At 59.0% G+C, this 20,184-nt stretch overlaps 1 protein-coding gene across 2 annotated transcripts in view; it reads right to left on the reverse strand.

Moving 5' to 3' along the window:
• The window catches only part of NTSR1 (neurotensin receptor 1), a 28,460-nt gene extending 11,551 nt beyond the window's left edge, over positions 1 to 16,909 (reverse strand). For both annotated transcript variants that reach the window (XM_059707521.1, XM_059707520.1), the window contains exon 1: positions 16,020 to 16,909. In XM_059707521.1, coding sequence (XP_059563504.1) covers positions 16,020 to 16,703 — 684 coding nt within the window. In that variant the 5' untranslated portion in view covers positions 16,704 to 16,909. The remainder of the gene's footprint in view (positions 1 to 16,019) is intronic.
• Between the last annotated feature and the right edge of the window lie 3,275 nt (positions 16,910 to 20,184).

Below are 20,184 nucleotides of genomic sequence, written 5' to 3' on the forward strand. Positions count from 1 at the left end.
CCGGGGCTGGGGATCGAACCTGCAACCCAGGTACATGCTTTTGGCCAGGAATTGAACCCACGACCCTTCAGTTCAAGGGCCAATGCTCTTACCATAGAGCCAAACTGGTCAGGGCTGGAGGTGGCCCTGTGCTCCTTCAGCCAGGCCCTCCTGGGCTTCCGTCAGGAACGGCTGTGATCAGGAGCAGGTCGGGATCCTGTGCCACCGGCCCACTCAGCCCCACTGTGCCACCAGCCTGGCGGTGGTCCGTCCAGGACACAATCAGTGGGTTAGGTAAGGGGGACAGGCAAGTGCAGCCAGAGGCCCGGGCGGTGCCAGTGCTGTCCCCAAGCGTGTCCGGAGCAGGGCAGCCATGTCGGTGACAGGCCGCGCTTCCCTCCATCCCGGTGTCTCTTGCGATGGGCTTCCACGAGACATAGGCCCAGTGGACACGAGAGTGCCCTCTCCAGGCACGTGCGCACGACGGCTCGGTGCGGGGAAGGGCCTAGATCGCTGTGTCTCCAGGCTTGGAGCGAGGAGCAAGGCGGCCAGAGCACGGCCTCTTCTTGGGCAGGGCTGTTTCCCCCCGGTCACCTGGAACCCCTGCCACAGGCCAGGGGCGGCCAGCCGGGCTGGGGGGCGTGGGGGCTGTCCCGGAGGCAGGCCTCCGCCTGTCGCAGGCCGCTCGTCTGCACCATTCCTCCACCCAGGAAAGGAATTTAATCTCCCTCCTAATAATGGTTCGTCACAAAGGCACAATTGGTTCATTTGTTGGACTCGCAGAGCTGCAAGCCTGTGCGCTGGGGTTTTTGTTGGCGGGAGTGCATCTGGCTGAAGCAGCCGCAGCCTTTGAGGAAAGCAAATGCAGCATTCATTCCCTCCCTGCCCGCCGCCCGCCCCTTCCGCCACGCAGATCATGGCAATTTGCAGAACTGTGAATGGGGCCAGCCCGGGAGCCAGGGCCTGTGGGGACAGGCTGTCTGCTCTGGCACAGATAGGCAGGCTCCCCTGAGCGCCTGGCGCTGCCCTTCTGCCTGGGCTCAGCGGGCCACCTGTCACCTGAGCAGCCAGAACAGGTGACGCGGCTCCACGTGTTCCTTTAGCTTGGACGGTACATGTTTGTTCTCCTAGTTGCTGCCCCCCCCCCCCGTGGGCTGCAGGGCCTGGCACCCCACTGTCCCTCAAATACTATGTGAATGAGCGAAGGAGTGACCGGCTGCTCTAGCAAAGCACCGCAGCAGAACTATTCCCACAGCTCCGGCGGGGCAGCGTCCATCAGGGAGCTGGCGGGGACAGGTTCTGGTGAGGCCCGTCCTGTGTCCTCGCGGGGCTGGAGGGGGCCAGCAGCGCCCTGGCCTCTTCATGGGGACTCCACCCCCATGACCTCATCGCCGGCCGAAGGCCCCACCTCCTCCCACCCCCACATGGGGATGGATTTCAGCACATGCATTGGGGGACACAACCATTCAGTCCACAGCAGCTGGCAAAGGGAGGGTGTGCCGTCCCAGCATGGGCACCCTAACCTGGGAAGCCTGGGCAGGCTCTGGGATACCGCCCGAAGCACGCAGACCCTGCGCGTCCACGGCCGGACAGCCCATGCACACAGCACGCCGGCATACAGGCGACGGACTCTGCTGGGAGCTGCATCGCGAGCGAGAGCAGAAGCAGTGCACCCGGGGCGGTGAGTCAGAGCCGGGGACAGCCATGTCAGGGCGGTGGCGGGAGGGCCTGTGCTGCGCGCCATCGCTCTCATCACAGCAGTGACCCGCAGCCCAGAACCTTCTTCCTCATCAGCTGAGACCCAAGTCCTGAGTGGCCCTCAGAGGGTGATGTCCCCTCCCTCTCCCATCCCAAGACGAGACCACCATGCCATGCCCTCCCCAGGTGTCCCCACCTGCCCCGCCACCCTTGGGTAGGACGGCCCGGAGCTCGTCCATGGCAGCGGAGCTTTCTAGAACTCTCTTCCCGGAATGGATCCGGGACTGACGCCCCTGGGCGCTGCCCGCACTCCCAGCCCACTGCTTCAGGAGGCCGAGACAGCTCCTGCCCGTGGGGGCTCGTGTTTGACCCCCAGAGCCGTGATGCTGGAGGATGACCGTGCGGGGGAGCCGCGGCCGCACCAGGGCCGTGGAGGCGTTGCCCGGCTATGACTGGTAGCCGAGACTCATCTCCTCTATGATCTTCTCCCCAAAACACGGTCACACACTGTTCATGACATTCACATCACTGGACTCTGCAGGCCCCGTGCTGCCATGAATATTCATGGCCTGAGACCCCGTGCAGGCACGTTCTGTGCTCCCAGAACAGTCCGCCTGGCCATGCCTCTCTGCGGTGATGTGACAATGCCATGAGGGGGTCTCACTGGAGAATGTTCTGGAACTTCAAAGCTGCCAGCTGCCAGAGGCCCCTTTCACCCAGATGTCAGCCATGTTCTCGGGCCTGGGCCACCCTGCCGTGACCCCCACAGGAGGAGAGAAAGCTGGGGAGGGCAGGAGAGAAGTTGAAACTGGGAACAGATGAGTGGAAGTGGGAGGGGACTTGTCTTAAGCCCCTCAGAGTGGCTGTGTGTGCTGCCCGGGCCTCAGCCCATGCTGGCCTCAGGGCTCCTGCAGACAGTCCGGCCCTGGGTCGAGGGCACAGGCTTGCCACGGGCTGTTTGTGTGATTCTCAGGATGCAGGGCCATTTGCTGTAAAAGCCTTCAGGCCAGAGCCAAAGACCCAGAACCCAGGACTCCTGGTCACGGCCCCCCCCCCCAACCCCCGCACCTCGGACACATGTTCTTGCGGAATCCACCTCCCGCTGCTCTGTCTGTGCTGCCTATATAGCTGCTCCACCACCAGCCGGGGCCAGAGCCATTGCCCAGCGGCTGTCCTGGGGACCCCCTCAGAGCCACCCCCGCTGAGCCAGCAGTCTGCCCCCCCCCCCCCGAGCGCAGGAGTTGGCTGCAGACCCACCTGCTGGATGGGCCCGTCCCAGGGAAGGAAGCGCAGCCCCAGGCAGTGACCGCCTGTTTATTTCCGGCGGCAGAGGCAAGCTGTCTCCCCAACACTGGGACCCACCTGATCCCGGGAAACTCCTGCTGGGCCTCACTGCGCTCCACCCAGCCCAGGCCTGGCCCCGCCCTGTGGCGCGTGGCTGGGGAGGAACGCAGAGGCCGCTGCAGAGTCCACTACCTGTAGTGGCAAGGGTGGGCTGAGGGCACAGGTGCGGCCCTGCCTGGCCCGGCCGAGCTGGTCTCACAGAGAACCTTCCGGCCCTGGAGCACCTGGGACCCAGGAGCACAGGTGAGGCTGAGCCCACTCCCTGTGCGCTCCGGCCAGCACCCAGCACCCTGCAGCCTCGGTGCAGCGGCCTCCTCGGACGCGGAGGGAGGGGCACGCGCTTGCTGGCGGTCGCGAGCATCCTGCGCCCCGCAGCCTCATGCAGGAAAGTGTGGCTGGTGCTTCAGGTGCCCTGTTGTTTGTGGACAGTGGCACTGCTTGGCCCGAATCAGCAAAGTGGCAAAAAAAGCCTCCATGCTTGTGAAGCTCTGCCCTGTGTTGAAGACCTGCCCCGTGCCCTGGCCGTGCTGCTCAGGGGTTAGAGCGCCGGCCTGCAAACCAAAGGGTCTCGTGTTTGATTCCTGGCCAAAGGCGTGTACCTGGGTTATGGGTTCATTCCTGAGCCCCAGTCAGGGTGTGCGCAGGAGGCAACCAATCAATGCATCTCTCTCACATCCATGTTTCTCTCTTTCTCTTTCCCTGCCCTCCCTCCCTCCTTTCCACTCTCTCTAAAAGCAACAGAAAAATATCCTCAGGTGAGTATTAAAAAAGAAAGAAAGAAAGAAAAGGCCTGCTCTGCTCTGCTCTGCAAGGGAGTGTTGGGTCTCCTGGGACTGAGTGTAGGCGGAGGGGACCCTGGCCTCATCTTACAGGGGCGACACAGATGCAGAGCGAGGGCTCCACGGGGCCTGTCTTCTGCCCCTAGGGCCAGGCACCCCTTTTTTTGTCATAAAGAGCCTCCTGGGCTGCATTCTCCGATCTCCCGAGGGCAGGAGAAATGAAAGGAGTTTAAGTCATTGGCAATGAGCGTGGAAGTTCCCAGCCAGCGTGGCCAGCTCCTGGAAGCTGAGCCTCCCAGATCGTCTGATCCCTGGCATGTCGGTGTTTGGGTTTTAATTGTGGCTCCTGCAGGGTGATCCCAGCTCTCAATTTTGGGGAGAGTCCCAGGGGCGCCCCATCTGTTTTTTGAATTAGTTTAAAAGGTCAGGGAAGGATTCCATTCAAGCTCAGCAAGGGGCACCCAGAAAGTGCTGAAATCGGTTCTAAACACTTTAAATGTCACCCATCGAGGCGCCCCCTTGGCAGGGGGAGGTGGCCAGGCCTGAGTCCCTGTGCTGCTGACCACTGACCCCGTGGAAAGTGGCAGGTTCCCAGGCCACTAGTCCGTCCGCTCAAGAGACCCATGGAGCCTTCAGGACAAAAGGGGTTTGGCTTAGAGACACGAGGCCCTGCCCTGGGGATTAAATGGAAGCTTCTCGTGTGTTTGCAGGAGTCGCGCAAATGTAGGCATTTTGAATATATTAGACGTGTCCTTTAAACAAACTGTCAGGAAAAGGAATTGCAGTAAGTGGAGCGCGGCCAGCCTCGTCTCAGTGCCCGGCAAACATCTGCGTCTAGTCTGCAGGCCAGTTGGACGGGCCAGGACCTCAGAGGCACCTCCTGGCCCAGAAAAGCCCTTTTGGCTGGGGCAGCGCCCGTCTGCGGCTCACTTGGGCGGCCAGTGTTACCCTCAGCCCTCCGGGCCTCCGAGGGAGCAAGGGGCCCGGGAGACCTGCACCCTCCAAGCCCTGTGCCCTCATCTGCCCCCTGCTCCACCTCCGGTCAGCCTGGAGGTGGAGCAGATGTCCACCAGGGCAGCTCAAGTCCCGAGAGGACAGTCCACCTCCGCAAAATGGGCCTCAGGGCTGGCAGAATCTGGGACCCGGGCGTTGTGCCAGCCTGTGGGGACAAAGGGCCTTTTGGTGGCCTCTCCCCTCCTGCTTCCTGCACAGCCGCGTGGACATGGGCCACCAAGACTCAGCGCTCACGGGTTCTACTGCCCTGCCCCCGCCCTGTGCGCCTGGCCTGCTGTCCCAGGAAGGCGGGCAGACTACCTGAGGCCACCGGAGCAGGTTCACCGGAAGGAAGGCTGCATGCTTTTCTGGGGCTGGCCCTGCCTCCTCCAGGCCCATTGCCAGAGGGAGATAAACGGGCGACGTTATAGGGCTCCCCACACAGAGGACAGTCCAGAGGCGGTCTCCAGGCTGTGAGTTTGAGAGGGCCCTGGGCTGGACCCCTGCCCCCACTAGGTGCTCCTCCCCTTGAGGTTCCCCGGAGCAGCTGGTAGCAATGGGAATGGCAGGCGAGCCCCGATCCGGGTCCTGGGAGAGGCTCAGTACAGATGCGACTGCTTCTCCCTCATCCCAGGAAATAAATCCTGACCCTCGACAGCTGCGTCCCACCGTGCACATCCTGTTGGGCACAGAGCCCAGGCCGACTGACTTACGACCGAGTGAGTCTTTGATTTTTGTTCCAGACCAGCATGTCCTGATGGCCCGACGCACAACCTGATGAATTGCCACTGTCCCTGGCCCTCAGGAGCCAGCGGCTCTGCGTCCTGCCCACAGCTGGGGAGTTACCCTCCAGGCACCAGCATTCCCGCCTGGCAGCTCAGCGCAGAAACTCCCGCACTGCCCGGGACTCTCTCAGCAGCTCTGGAGGTTGGAAGTAGTGTGTGTGGGTTTTTTAGCTGTTGTTAATCCTCCCCTGAGTATATTTTTCCATTGATTTTTTTTAGAGAGAGTGGAAGAGAGAGAGAGAGACATCGATATGAGAGAGACATCCACTGGTTGCCTCCTGCAGGAGCCGTCACCAGGGCCGGGGATCAAACCTGCAACCCAGGTATGTGCCTTGACCAGAATCAAACCTGGGACCCTTCAGTGCATGGGCCAACGTTCTAACCACTGAGCACACCGGCCAGCACAGAAGTGGCATGATTTTTAATGAAAGAACCATTCTTGATTACAAGGGCACAAAATTCTCTGAAGAATGCTCTAGTCATTGACTATGTCTATGTATTTATAATACATTCACCTTTCAACAGAGACAATGAACTAAAAATGTTTTAGCATAAATAATGTGGCTCTTTTCCTCAGTCTAAGATTTATCCAAACAGTGTCTATCTTCAGCTTTGTTTCTCGGATGACTATGTTTCTTGTCATGTATCCTTTTGCAAAATTGTTGGGGTTTTCTTTTTTTGTTAATCCTAACCTGAGGATTTTTTTTTTACCTTGCTTTTTCAGAGAGTGGAAGGGAGAGAGGGAAAGAAAAGAGAGAGAGACGCATGTGAGAGACACATCGATTTGCTGCCTTCTGCATGGCCCCTAGGGCCATGCCCTGAACCTTTGACCAGGAATTGAACCCAAGACCCTTCAGTGTGCGAGCTGATACTCTAACCACTGAGCCACGGCAGCCAGGCGCAACATGGTTTTTTAAAAAAATGTATATATTTTTTGTTGATTGCAGAGCAGAAGGAAGAGGGAGAGAGATAGAAACATCAATGATGAGGAGAAACCAAGATGGCGGCATAGGTAAACACCAGAAATTGCTGCCTCCCACAACAAATTTAAAAATACAACTAAAAGACAAAACAGACATCGTCCAGAACCACAGGAAGGCTGGCTGAGTGGAAATTCTACAACTAGAAGGAAAGAGAAAAGCACACTGAGACTCAGAGGAGCTGCGGAAGTGGAGTGCAGAGGTACAGAGGCGCACATGGCAAGGGCTGGCGACTGAGGATGCGGCTGTCTTTTTGAATCAGGAGGGAGACACAAGCCCCCGACTGCTCTGAACTCCAGTTCCGGGTGAGTCTCTGGGGACCCAGACTCATACGGGGAGAAACTGGACTGTCTGGCAGCGGGCAAAACTCGGAACTCAAGGGTGGCTCTCTCTCGGAGGTGCTTGCAGTGATTACCGCAGGACACTGAGACGTGGGGCCTCTTAGGGCAGGACTGAGGAGCATCCATAGCTGCTTGCTCCACCCTGTTCTTCCCCTGAGACCCCACCCCACCCAAGCTGCAGCAGAGGCTTTTGCATATGAAAGGCCTGGCCCTTTGCAATCTGAAAATTACCTAACAAACTGCAGCTGGGCCAGACAGACCCAGAACTTCCAAGAGAAGGCCCAAGGCCCCACAGCAGCTTGCATTGCTTCACAGCTGGGCCTCATCTGGGCACCTCCAAACCCCAAACAAGGAAGGGGAATTTGCACATTTCTTCGTAGCTCCTGCTGGGTAGCCTCAGGCAGAGGCTAAATTAGCACCTCCTTAGATCCAAGAGCCAGTGTACCCAGTGGTCAGAGTGGGACCATCCAGATTACAAATCCTCAGATCCATAAGGGACACACTCAGGGGGCAGACTCAGTGAGCACCAAAGCCCCACTGAAGCAAGTCTTGCCCCAGAAGGGTGTCTTCAGCACCGTTCTCCCACTGTAGACACAGCTGACTCTCACTGCCAATTGGCCTGGAGGTCAATTCCTCCCAGTGATACCTACAACAATCAAGGCTTAACTACAACAAGACTGTGCACAAAGCCCACAAAGGGGTGCACCAAGAGTGTCCACCTCAGGTAATTGGGGAGGCTGAGCCACTGGGCCCTATAGGACACCTAGCACACAAAGCCACTCTACCAACACAGGGAAGCATAAAAAATGTGGAGACAAAGAAACAGGTCACAAATGACAGAAATGGAGGAAAGCAAACTACTGGATATAGAGTTCAAAAGCACACTTTTAAGGTTTTTCAAGAATTTTCTAGAAACCGCCGATAAACTTAATGAGACCCTCAAGAAATCTAGTGAAACCCTCGACGTTGTGATAAAGGACCAACTAGAAATTAAGCATACACTTACCGAAATAAAGAATATTATACAGACTCCCAACAACAGACCAGAGGATTGCAAGAATCAAGTCAAAGATCTGAAATACGAAGAAGCAAAAAACACCCAACCGGAAAAGCAAAATGAAAAAAGAATCCAAAAATACGAAGACAGTGTAAGGAGCCTCTGGGACAGCTTCAAGCGCACCAACATCTGAATTATAGGGGTGCCAGAAGATGAGAGAGAGCAAGATATTGAAAACCTATTTGAAGAAATAATGACAGAAAATTTCCCCCACCTGGTGAAACAAATAGACTTACAGGTTCAGGAAGCGCAGAGAACCCCAAACAAAAGGAATCCAAAGAGGACCACACCAAGACACATCATAATTAAAATGCCAAGAGCAAAAGACAAAGAGAGAATCTTAAAAGCAGCAAGAGAAAGAAACTCAGTTACCTACAAGGGAGTACTCATACGACTGTCAGCGGATTTCTCAACAGAAACTTTGCAGGCCAGAAGGGAGTGGCAAGAAATATTCAAAGTGATGAATGCCAAGAACCTACAACCAAGATTACTTTATCCAGCAAAGCTATCATTCAGAATGGAAGGTCAGATAAAGAGCTTCACAGATAAGGAAAGGCTAAAGGAGTTCATCACCACCAAACCAGTATTATATGAAATGCTGAAAGGTATCCTTTAAGAAGAGGAAGAAGAAGAAAAAGGTAAAGATACAAATTATGAACAACAAATACACATCTGTCAACAAGTGAATCTAAAAATCAAGTGAATAAATAATCTGATGAACAGAATGAACTGGTGATTATAATAGAATCAGGGGCATAGAAAGGGAGTGGACTGACTATTCTTGGGGGGGAAAGGGGTGTGGGGGAAGAGACTGGACAATAATCGTGCACCTATGGATGAGGACAGTGCGGAGGGGGGGGGGATGAGGGCGGAGGGTGGGGTGGGAACCGGGTGGAGGGGAGCTATGGGGGGGAAAAAGAGGAACAATTGTAATAATCTGAACAATAAAGATTTAATTAAAAAAAAAAAAGAAACATCAATGATGAGAGCGAATCATTGATTGGCTGCCTCCTGCATGCCCCCTATTGGGGATTGAGCCTGCAACCTGAGCATGTGCCCTGACTGGAATCAAACTGGGGACCCTTCAGTCTGCAGGCCGTCGCTCTATCCACTGAGCCAAACCAGCGAGGGCCGCAACATTGTTTTAGTAATTCCTCTGAGCCAGCCTTTTGTCATCAGCAACCTCGGATGTGTTTAAAGTGGGCAGTGTTTAGAGTTCGCAGGAGACTGCACGGAGGCCTGGACTGTCTCCTGCACAAACAGCTCTACGATTGGGCAGAACGTGCCAGGCGACTGTGTATGACACTGGATAAGCCGCAGTGCGAGGCTGTGGTCCCCACAGTCACCTGCTTCTTTTCGTGGGGACATTTCCCTGAGCGTGACATGAGGAGCTGGGATCTTGGCAGAGCCCGGCTGTTCTGGCTGAGGAGGCAGAGATGTGAGGTCGGGGGGCCAAGTGGCTTGAACCTGCAGAGTGAGGCACGGGAGGGGGACCTGCAGGACAGGGGTGTGGAGAAGCAGGGCTGTGCACAGACAGAACCGTGGCAGGTAAGGGGAGGGCAGCTGGCAGAGCAGGGGGAGAGGTCTCATGGACCTCCCACTACCCCCTGTGAAGCCTGCAGGGCTCACCTTAGGAGTGTGGCCGCATCCTCGGGGAGGGTCCACCTGCTCTCAGCGAGCCAATTCTAACCGACAAAACCCCCAGGGAGACGGAGTCTGGACTAATGAGGGGTAAAGGCGAGTCTGCCCAAGTTTGTGAGGCCAGCGACTGAGCAGCCCGCTGAAGCAAGAATGTCCACTCCTCAGAGAGAGACAGCAGAGCCCAGCGTCTCTGCCATGCGCCACACACGCTGTCCAGGAGGAATAAGATGCCTGGAGATGCAAAGAAATAGGACAATGGGACCACAGGGAACGCAGTCGGTTCAGAGACCGGCCGTACAGAGCGAGGCGTGGGCCGCGTCAGGCGTGGACGGCAACTCTGACCTTGGAAACTCGAGGATGCGTGTTGATGGCTGAGAGCAGCTGTCACAGAACAACCGCAGAGAAGGGGTTATGAGTGTGTGGGACCTGCATGCTGGAAACGACCGATGGAGGAACGGAAGGGGCCCCGAATGAGCCGAGCAACCGCCGAGCTCGGGCGCCCCGAGCCCCGTCAGATGCCACGTCTCCGCACGTCGGCCTAGGGATGCGCGGCCCGTTGGAGCCCTGCAGGCTTTTCACGCGTGCTGACTGGAAAGCTGATGCCAAAACGTGTGTAGGAAGCGAAGGACCTGGAATGGCACGGACGGGGTTAGGGAAGAAGGCAGTTGGAGGACTCACTCTACTTCACGCGCGCCAGCCGGCCGCCGGCGCCACTCGCCTGTGTGTGACCTGCTCGCACGTGAAGACTGTAGAGCCGCGCCATCACGGCGGTGCCGGCGGGGGCAGGCCGAGCACAGGCGAGGGAGCAGCGGGCTCCGGACCAGGGTCGGGGATTTTTTTTTTTTAATTAAATCTTTATTGTTCAGATTATTACATTTGTTCCTTTTTTCCCCCCCCCATAACTCCCCTCCTCCCAGTTCCCGCCCCACCCTCCGCCCTCACTCCCCACCCACTGTCCTCATCCATAGGTGCACGATTTTTGTCCAGTCTCTTCCCACATCTCCCACACCCCTTTCCCCCCCAAGAATAGTCAGTCCATTCCCTTTCTATGTCCCTGATTCTATTATAATCAACAGTTCATTCTGTTCATCAGATTATTTATTCACTTGATTCTTAGATTCACTTGTTGATAGATGCATATTTGTTGTTCATAATTTGTATCTTTACCTTTTTCTTCCTCTTCCTCTTCTTAAAGGATACCTCTCAGCATTTCATATAATCCTGGTTTGGTGGTGATGAACTCCTTTAGCTTTTCCTTATCTGTGAAGCTCTTTATCTGACCTTCAATTCTGAATGATAGCTTTGCTGGATAAAGTAATCTTGGTTGTAGGTTCTTGGTATTCATCACTTTGAATATTTCTTGCCACTCCCTTCTGGCCTGCAAAGTTTCTGTGGAGAAATCAGCTGACAGTCGTATGGGTATTCCCTTGTAGGTAACTGAGTTTCTTTCTCTTGCTGTTTTTAAGATTCTCTCTTTATCTTTTGCTCTTGGCATTTTAATTATGATGTGTCTTGGTGTGGTCCTCTTTGGATTCCTTTTGTTTGGGGTTCTCCGAGCTTCTTGGACCTGTAAGTCCATTTCTTTCACCAGGTGGGGGAAGTTTTCTGTCATTATTTCTTCAAATAGGTTTTCAATATCTTGCTCTCTCTCATCTTCTGGCACCCCTATAATTCTGATGTTGGTACGCTTGAAGCTGTCCCAGAGGCTCCTTACACTATCCTCGCATTTTTGGATTCTTTTTTCATTTTGCTTTTCCGGTTGGATGTTTTTTGCTTCCTCGCATTTCTAATCATTGACTTGATTCTTGCGCTCCTCTGGTCTGCTGTCGGGCGTCTGTATAATATTCGTTATTTCAGTCTGTGTGTGCTTAATTTCTAGTTGGTTCCCCAATATAAGATCGAGGGTCTTATTAGTTTTCGTGTAGATCTCATTAAGTTTATCGGCAGCTTCTAAACAGTTCTTGAGAGACCTTAAAAGTGTGGTTCTGAACTCTATTTCTTCCATTGACAATTTTGTCCTGTTTCTTTGTCTCCGCATTTTGTTATGCTTCCTTGGTGCACCTCCTAGTGGTCTTTGTTCGCAGTCTTATAGATAAATCTTGATTGTTGTAGCTAATTCCAGGGAGGGTTTGACCTCCAGGCCAAGTGGCTATGAGAATCAGCTGTGTCAGCAGTGAGAGAACTTCTGTCCTCTAGGGAGGTGCTAATCTAGCCTTTGCCTGAGGCTATCCGGCAAATGCCTCTGTGCAGGGCTTGGGCGGGGCGGGTCGCACAGGATCAACAGGGTGGGCCGGAGAGAGCAGTTATGGCGGCTCTCAGTCCTGTCCCCAGGGGCTCTGCGTCTCTGAGTCCCAGCACCCGCTGCAAAGCTCAGAGAGAAAGCTGCACTCGCTCTGACCGAAGCCAGACAGTCCCGCTTCTCCCGTTTGAGTCTGGGTCCCTAAAGACTCGCCCGGATCTGGTGCTCAGAGTCTGCGACTCCCTCCCGATTGAAAACAACAACCGCGCCCTCCGCCGCCAGCCCGCTCCGCGCACTCCGCACCTCAGAATTTGACTTCAGCACTGCGCCTCCTCTGAGTGTCCGTATGCGTTTCTCTTTCCTCCTAGTTGTAGGACTTCCACTCAGCCAGCGTTCCTGTGGTTCTGGGTGATGTCCCTTCCGTTTTTTGGTTTCACTTTTGAAGTAGTTGTTCAAAGCAGCAAACTCCGGCGTTAACCTATGCCGCCATCTTGGTTCTCGGGTCGGGGATTTTTGATTAAAGTGCCAAACACTTCAGTGGGGGGAAGACTCTTCACGGGGGCACTGGCCACTCAGGTGCCTGTGTGCAAAGAAGACTCGGCCTCACACGCTGGCGAACATCGGCTCAGAATGGACCCTGAGCCTAAACATGCCACGAAGCGATAAAGCTTTCCAGGAGGCAGCAGAGAAGCGCATCCCTGAGGCCGGGGCACCGAGGCCGCTGCAGGTCCCGCATCTGACTCCGAAGCATCTCCTCGGCTACATGAGAACATGCATGCACACGCAGTCCTGCACACGCATGTTTATCACTCAGCCCTCCGACCGGCGAGCGAGGGGAGTGAACCGGTGGGGGGGGTGGGCTGCCCCGGGAGGAGGTCGCTGCCGCAGCCGAGAAACACTGGCAGGTGATTGGTGGCCTCATTGCAACCAGTTTTCCTCCGCTTTGTGGAGACAGGTTGTGCTCGGCTGCCTCTGCCTCCGTGGAACCACGTCGGACTCGAACGGCCTGGTGCTCGGGCAGCCGAGCAGGGGGTCCTGCGCTCCTCCTGGGACACTCCGCTCCCCCAGGGAGGGGGCACCCCACCCAGGGCTGGCCCACCCAGCGAGGGGCACCACTGTTGGCACGGAACCAGAGCCTTTCTGCAACAGCGATGGGGAGGTGGACCCCGGTCCTGGAAAATGGCAGCAATGAGGCCACGACAGGCCCACGCCTGCTGCTGCTCACACAGGGCTCCGGGCGCCCGCCTGGCGATGCTGGAGCAGAAAACGCCGGCCCAAGCGGGATCTGAGCGGGACACTCACACCCCAGGCTTCTGCCAGTCTCAGCTCCTGGCCCTCCTGGCCGCCGCTGCACAGTGGACATTCACTGCGACCTGACCCGCGCCTTGCCGCCCGGAAGCCAGCGACGCGAACCTGCGACAGCAGGGCCTGAAACACGCCCAGGTCAGAGCGGGGCGGCGGAATGGTGGGGTGACTCCACCCACGCGCAGGGCCACGTGAGGACGGCCGCCTCCTCCAAGACGCCTGCATGGACAGCGGGGCCGCCCTGCTCCTGGCCACTCACTTGCCCAGGGCCCTCCACTCCCGGAGCTGTGCCTGTGCTGGCCTGGGGCCGCCCTGTGCCCCCATCAGCTCCGCTCGGCCTGTGGCCACCCGGCCTGGGCCAACTGGGGAAATGCCCCCTGTACTCTCCACTTCAAAGCTGATCAGATATCTTTGTCACCAGCCCATTTCTAACCATGACCTGTTTACAAGTGCCCAGGGGGGACTCCCAGAGGCGGTGCTGGGAGAGGCCCCGTGTGGGAAGGGACCGGTGATTGGCCCACACCTCCGAACACGGTGGACGAGAGGAGACACCCGACGCAGGCACCCAGCTGCTCTCTGGCCAGATGTCACTTTACGAACAGCAGAAGTTTGCCCAGACTGTCACGTGGCCACTAGCCGGAGCAGGGCTGTAACCCGGGAAAGCGCCCGGGATGGCGATGGCTGCACAGAAAGGAGGAAGGCGGCAGGCCAAGGCCATGCCCTGCAAGGACGCTCGTTCGAGTGCAGGGAGCAGAAAGCTGTGGGTGCCAGGAGCCCTGGGAGCTGGCAGCCTTAAGGGGACGAGCGTCTCTGCTAAGTGCCCGGCAGCGAGCAGCGGAGGCCTTTAAAGAGAGGCGCTGGGAAGCGCACGGGTCTTTGGCAAATTGGGTGCAGAAGCAAGGCCAGGCCATTGTGGGTACTCGGCAGACCATCGCCCAGTGGCCGAGGGGCCAGGACACCCCACGGGCCGTGCCGCAGCCGCCGCACAAGGACGCAGAATGGCCCTTTGCGATGCGCATCAGGTGTCCGTTCCGTGGGGCCAGCCGAGCGGCCACCGAGCCGGAGGAGGATGCTTTATGGGGCTGTGCTCCCTCGGCTCTTGTTCTGACGATGGTGGAGTCAGACAGCTCCTGGCCGAGCCCTGCAGGTCTGCTTGGAGGCATCTCCTGCGTGGGCAGCGAGTTGCTGACCTAAGCCTGTCGCATCACACCTTTAAAGGCAGGTAGCATAGCTGCTGCCCCCTCAGTGCCAAGGCAGGCTGGGAGAGGCCCCTGGGCACAGCCGGTCAAAGACAGATAGGAACTTCAGGAAGAAAATGGAACCTCAGAGAAGGGAAAGGTGATTCCCATGGTGACCTGTGCCCACGGTGCCGGTTGCCTCTAGCACAGGGAGGGCGAGGAGGGCCGCCCTGCTGTGACTCTTCCCCACTAGCTGTGGCTACTTGGGGAAGGGGCCTCTCCACACGGCTCCTCAGCAGAGGTGAGGGGGACCCATGACGTCACAGTCCAGGGATCGAGGTGCAGACAGATGACAGCGCCTGCCCCCATTGTCCCACTGCCGAGTCCCACTTCAGGGGCATCAGCACCGTCTGCTTGGCAGGTATGGCTGGTGTGTGAGATGATGCCCGACAGGGACAGTGCTGCTCGGGCCCCTCCTCCCACCCTCCGGGCCCCTCCATCCCGTGGCTCCCTGTCTCACCCGCACCGCCACGGCTACCCATGGCCTAGAGCAGAGGTGGGCAGAGGGCCGGAACAAAAGCATGGATGGAGTGTTTGTGTGAACTAATACAAATTCAAAGTAAACATCATTACATAAAAGGGTACGGTCTTTTTTTTTTAGTTTTATTCATTTCAAACGGGCCGGATCCGGCCCGCGGGCCGTAGTTTGCCCACGGCTAGCCTAGAGCCACGATGCCATTCAAAGTGGCACTTCAGCCCGGACTCCTCCATGGATGCCTTCTCCTGGAAGTCCTGCCTGACAAGCCTTTTGCGGGGGGCTGGATCCCCCCACCCCATCAGGTCCCTCCTCCAAGCGATTGCCAGGGTGGGGTCCCAGCTGGGTTCCCATGGTGCTGTGCTCAGACCCGGGGAGAGCAGCGGGCTGCTCGGCTGCAGGGTGCTTGCCTCCCACAGCCCCCACCTGCCACCACGCCCAGACTCCGGGTCTGCCCAGCAAAGGCAACATGGTCTCCACCACACCCAGGAGGGCGCCTCTGAGCCTTTCCGTGGCAGGAGCCCTCAGCACCCCATGGCTCCCTCGAGCCTCTGCCTGCTGAGGTCGGGGCTCTGATCACACAGATGGGGAGACTAAAGCTAGACCAATCAGCTGGCCTCCAAGCACGGGCCGGCCGGCACCCGCCAGGAGGCACGGGCAGCCTGGGCACCTGCTGAGACCTGTGGTCTCTGAGAGCCCCGTGCAGGGGCCTCCGGGTGCCGGCCCAGCGCACAGGGAATCTGGAGGCCACCAAGGCCCACCAGTGGCCCCCAGGGAGGTCAAGATCTGAGGTCCGCCCCCTTGATAGAAGGAGGGGATGAGATAAAGGGCTGAGGCCTGGCAACCCTGGAGTGAAAGGTGCCAAGAAGGGGGGTCAGGCTGCTCCCCCTATCCTCTCCCCAGCTTCCCGGGAGCAACTCCCTCTGCCCAGAGGGAACTCCTTTAGGGTGAAGGAAAGAGACGCCAGTTTTCCCATCCTCTCCCCCTCCCTCTCCCCCTTCCTCTCCCACATCCTCTCCCCCTTCCTCTCCCCCATCCTCTCCCCTTCCCTCTCCCCCTTCCTCTCCCACATCCTCTCCCCCTTCCTCTCCCCCCTCCTCACCCCCTTCCTCTCCCCTATCCTCTCCCTCTTCTCTCTCCCCTCCTCTCCCCGAAGGCTGCTCACCTGGATGACGACTTTGATGGTGTTGGCGCCGACCACAGGCGTGCACACCAGGCTGCCGGGGTGCTGGCCGTCGGCGCCGCGGCTCTGCTGGCCCATGGTGAAGAGCATGGGCACAGCCAGCAGGCCCGCGGCGACCCAGATGGCGCTGATGAACTTCTTGGTCCGGCTTCGAGACATGAGGGTCTTGGCCTTGAAGGGGTGGCAGATGGCCAGGTAGCGCTCCAGGCTCAGGCTGGCCACATTGAGGGCCGTGGCGTAGGTGCAGGCGTCTCGCAGGAAGTAGTAGCCCCTGCAGACGGCATCCCCGAAGGCCCAGGGGTGGTGCACCCAGATGAAGTTGTACAGCTCCACGGGCATGGCCAGCAGCAGGATGAGCAGGTCGGAGAGCGCCAGGCTGCCCAGGTGGTAGTGCACAGTGCTCTGCAGGCTCTGCAGCGACTTCTTTCGCGCCAGCGTGAACACGGTCACCGTGTTGCCCACCGTGCCCACCGCGAAGAGCGCCAGGTACACGGCGGTCACCAGCGCCTTGGAGTAGATGTCCGTGTCCACGTCCAGGTCGCTGCCGGGCGGCGCTCGCTCCTGCTCGGAGGCGTTGTCCCAGCCAGGGCCCGAGGGCGAGGGCGGCAGCGGGAAGGGCTGGGCGCCCCGGGAGCCGGAGCCGGCGGCTGAGCTATTGAGGCGCATGGTGAGCGCTGGGGCCGGTGCCGCGCCAGTCCGGGTCCCCGCTCAGTCCCGCGCCGCCGCCGCCGAAGTCCGCGGAGGGTGGGCGTGTCTCAGGCGGGTCGGGGTGGACCGAGCCCGAGGGGAGGGCGCGAGAGAGCCCGGGCGCTTTCCAGCCGGGGAGCGACCGCCCGCACCCGCCCCCTGGAGCGCTAGGGGCTGCGCTCACGGGGCTCCGGCTCAGACTCCCAGCCCGGGCTGCCGGCGCCCTCCGTGCTCCGCCCCGCCCTCCCGCTCGGGCTGCGGGCGAGCCTGTGCGGGAGCGAGCGCACTCCCTGCCTCAGCACCGGCTGGAGCTCGGAGCGCGCCCCCCCCCCCGCCCCCGCAACCCCCCCCCCCCCCCGCCCTCCAGGCTCCAGGAGCTGGCGGCAGAGGGGCGCGCCCAGCCTGGGGGGCGGGGTTGCCGAAGAAGGGGAGGCGGCCCCAGCCCTGACCCCGCCCCGCTGAGCTGAAGGGCTGGGGTCCCCAACACGCTCCCAGGGGCAGTTGGGCCTGGGCGGGTAGGGATGTTGACTGTTTGCAGGCACCTCCCGGGCAGCAGGCCTTGCTTCCCCTTGCCTTCTCCACTCCCCCCCCACCCCCCACCACCACCAGGGGCTGCCTCCTCCCACCTCCTCACTCCAGCTCGCTCATCAGGGGACAAGGGGCCACCAGGGCTTCCTGCTGGTGTGGCGGGGCTGCCTCCCTCCTGGGGGCGGCAGCCAGAAGTGGGGTGCACTGGGGCTCCAGCACAGCTAGGTGGGTGGAGAGGGAGGCAGGATGCAGGAGCAAAGCAACATGCTTCCCATGCAGGAGGGTTCCTGTCCGGGGGTGGGGGGGCTGCAGGGGGTGCAGTGGGTTCACAGCCTCCCTATGGGGTCTGATTTGGCATCAAAAGTCACCCCGAGAGCCTGCACGGGGGCTGGTGCAGTCACCCCAAGAGCCTTCACGGGGGAGGCAGATGCAGTCACCCTGAGAGCCTGCACGGGGGCTGGTGGAGTCACCCCGAGAGCCTCCACGGGGGGCGGGTGCAGTCAGCCCCAGAGCCTGTCCCTTTCCCTGTGTGGACTGGCGGACTGCACCTGCTGTCCTGGGAATAGAAACCCAGGGCAATGGCAGGGGTGAGGGCAGTGGGCAGGGGTGAGGGCAGTGGCAGGGGTGAGGGCAGTGGCAGGGGTGAGGGCAGTGGGCAGAGTGGGGCTGGTTAAGTAAAGGGGGTGAGGCAGGAAGCCCTTCCCGCTCAGGAGGGAAGTGTAGGCTGATGAGCTGACCGGCGGCTGCCTGGGTCCCTGTTTATTCCTGGTCTCAGCTGGCTTTGGCGCAACTGCCTGTTCTACCCGCAACTGTGTTTTCCCAGGGAGTCGTGCACATGACATTACGTGCTCAAACCCGTAGCCTTCCAAATAGGGACCAGTGTCCCAGCCAGAGGCCAGCACAGCCAGCTCGGGCCAAACGGGCTCAAACTGGGCCCTGCTGCTGACCTGGGCCAGCGTTTCCGCTTCTCTGGGCCTCGATTTTGTCCTGAGTGGACGGATGCTCCGGGGCCAGGCTGTGACGAAGCTGGCCGTGCCGGCTAGGAGGTGCTGGGTGAGCACCTGTGCACGGGAGTGGCCTGCGTGGCACCTTCAGGGGGTGGCGGGAGGAGTGCCGTGGCCAACAGGGGTTCTTTCAAACCCACTGATGAGACCAGGATTGCTCCCTGGGAGACAAACCTACCAGGTAAGAGATCATGGGGTTGGGACCTGAGTGTCCGTGTCACAGAGGAAGTAGTGGTAACACTGGGTTTGCCAACCATAGTGCCCTCTGCCCTCCTCGATCAGGAGTCCCCTCAGGGGAAGGCACCAGCGGGTGGCCCCTGGGCCTGTCCCTTTGCCAGCCGGTCGCTGCCGCTGCCCAGGACCATGCCCACGAAAACGCCGTCTCGCTCGGCCGCTTCAGCTCACTGTTTGGTTTTCAGTGCCATGACCTTTCTGCTAAGCCGGCTTTCTTTTCAAAGGTTTCTCTGAACCAGCCTAGGAGCTTAGCACAAATATTATGACAAGGCATTTGCTTCAGCCGCCCAGGAAGTGTCACCGGGAGGCCTGTTCTACAAAGTGGTGGCAGGCCCTGGTCCGGCTCCCGGCAGCCGCCGGTGACAGCTCTTCCCTGCGTCTCAGAGCCCGCACGGCCCCGCCACGCCACCAGCTCTAAGATCTTTCCCTCAGGGAGGGCTGACCCTGGGCGTGTGCATTGGTGACTGGCATACAATTGGCACTTGGAGGGCTTTAGGGGCGCAGAGCTCCGTGGCCAGCTGGAGGGCGTCGGGGACCTGCTGCCGAACACCCATTGCTGTGAGTGTTGCGGGAGCTGCTCGCCCAGTGGGCATCGAGGGCCGAGGTCACTCCTAAGGGTCTCGTTCCCCGGGTGAAGCCGGAGTCTTGGCTGAGGGGCGTGGCTGGGATGGCACTCACCTTCCTGGGGCCTCTGACATGGGTCCTGGCTGCTGAGCAGGCCGTTACCTGTGCCCTGGGACAGAGGTCAGGACCAAGGGTCGCCAAAGGGAAGATGCCTGGGTGGTGCAGCCCAGGCCGGGTCCTGCTTTGTTTGCTCCATTATCCCCGGCCCCTGGCGCTGCCTGCTGCATAGCTGGGGCCCCATGGACTTCCCTGAACTAGAGGAGAAGACCACGGAGCCCACAGCCGGAATGAGCAATGTCCGCTGTCACTCCCACCAGCTTCCAGATGGGAGGGAATCGCCCAGAAGCCGGGGACAGAGGACCCCGTTCAGTCCCAGGCCTGCAGCTGTGGGGGCTGCTGGCCAGCACAAGGGTCCATCTGGAGGAGGCTTTCCTTCTCTGGCCACGAGAATTCAGTTCTTACAGTCACAGGGTCATGGGGTCTCGCTCTTTCCTCGGGTCCCCACCCCAGCATTGGGCAACTCTTGCTAGCAAGAGGGCTTCTTCCTACGTTTTAAAATAAGTTCATGGCCACACCTGCACCGGGTGCCGCCTGACAAAGTGCCCCAGCCCAGTGGCTCAAAGCGACAAATGTTGTTGTTGTTATTATTATTACTAGAGGCCAGTGCACAAACTCGTACCTGCGTGGGGTCCAGCTGGCAAACCCCGATCAGGGTGGGGGCCGATCAGGGGCAGGGCCAGCGGAGGGGGAGGGACCCCAGGCGGTTGGTGGGCTGGCCTCGGGCCAGGGGACAATTTGCATGTTACCCTTCTATCCCGTAGGAGCAGTTATCCAGGCCCAGGCAGGGGGAGTGCAGATTCATGAGGCATCAGAGCAGCACGGGGTGCGTGATCTGTAGCGTTTGGCTGGAGGTTTCCCACTGGCAGCATGGAAACACACAGGTTCCAGGATGTACAGTATTCCCAGGATGATTTAAAAATAGATCAGCACATGCACAAATGTAAGCGAAGTTCGAGCGTCGGTGGGCTGGAGGGGCAGGCTGGGCCCTCTCCCCTGGGCTCCACTGTGCT

This window comes from Myotis daubentonii, chromosome 8 (genome assembly GCF_963259705.1).
Source record: "Myotis daubentonii chromosome 8, mMyoDau2.1, whole genome shotgun sequence".
Classification (NCBI taxonomy): Eukaryota; Metazoa; Chordata; class Mammalia; order Chiroptera; family Vespertilionidae; genus Myotis; species Myotis daubentonii.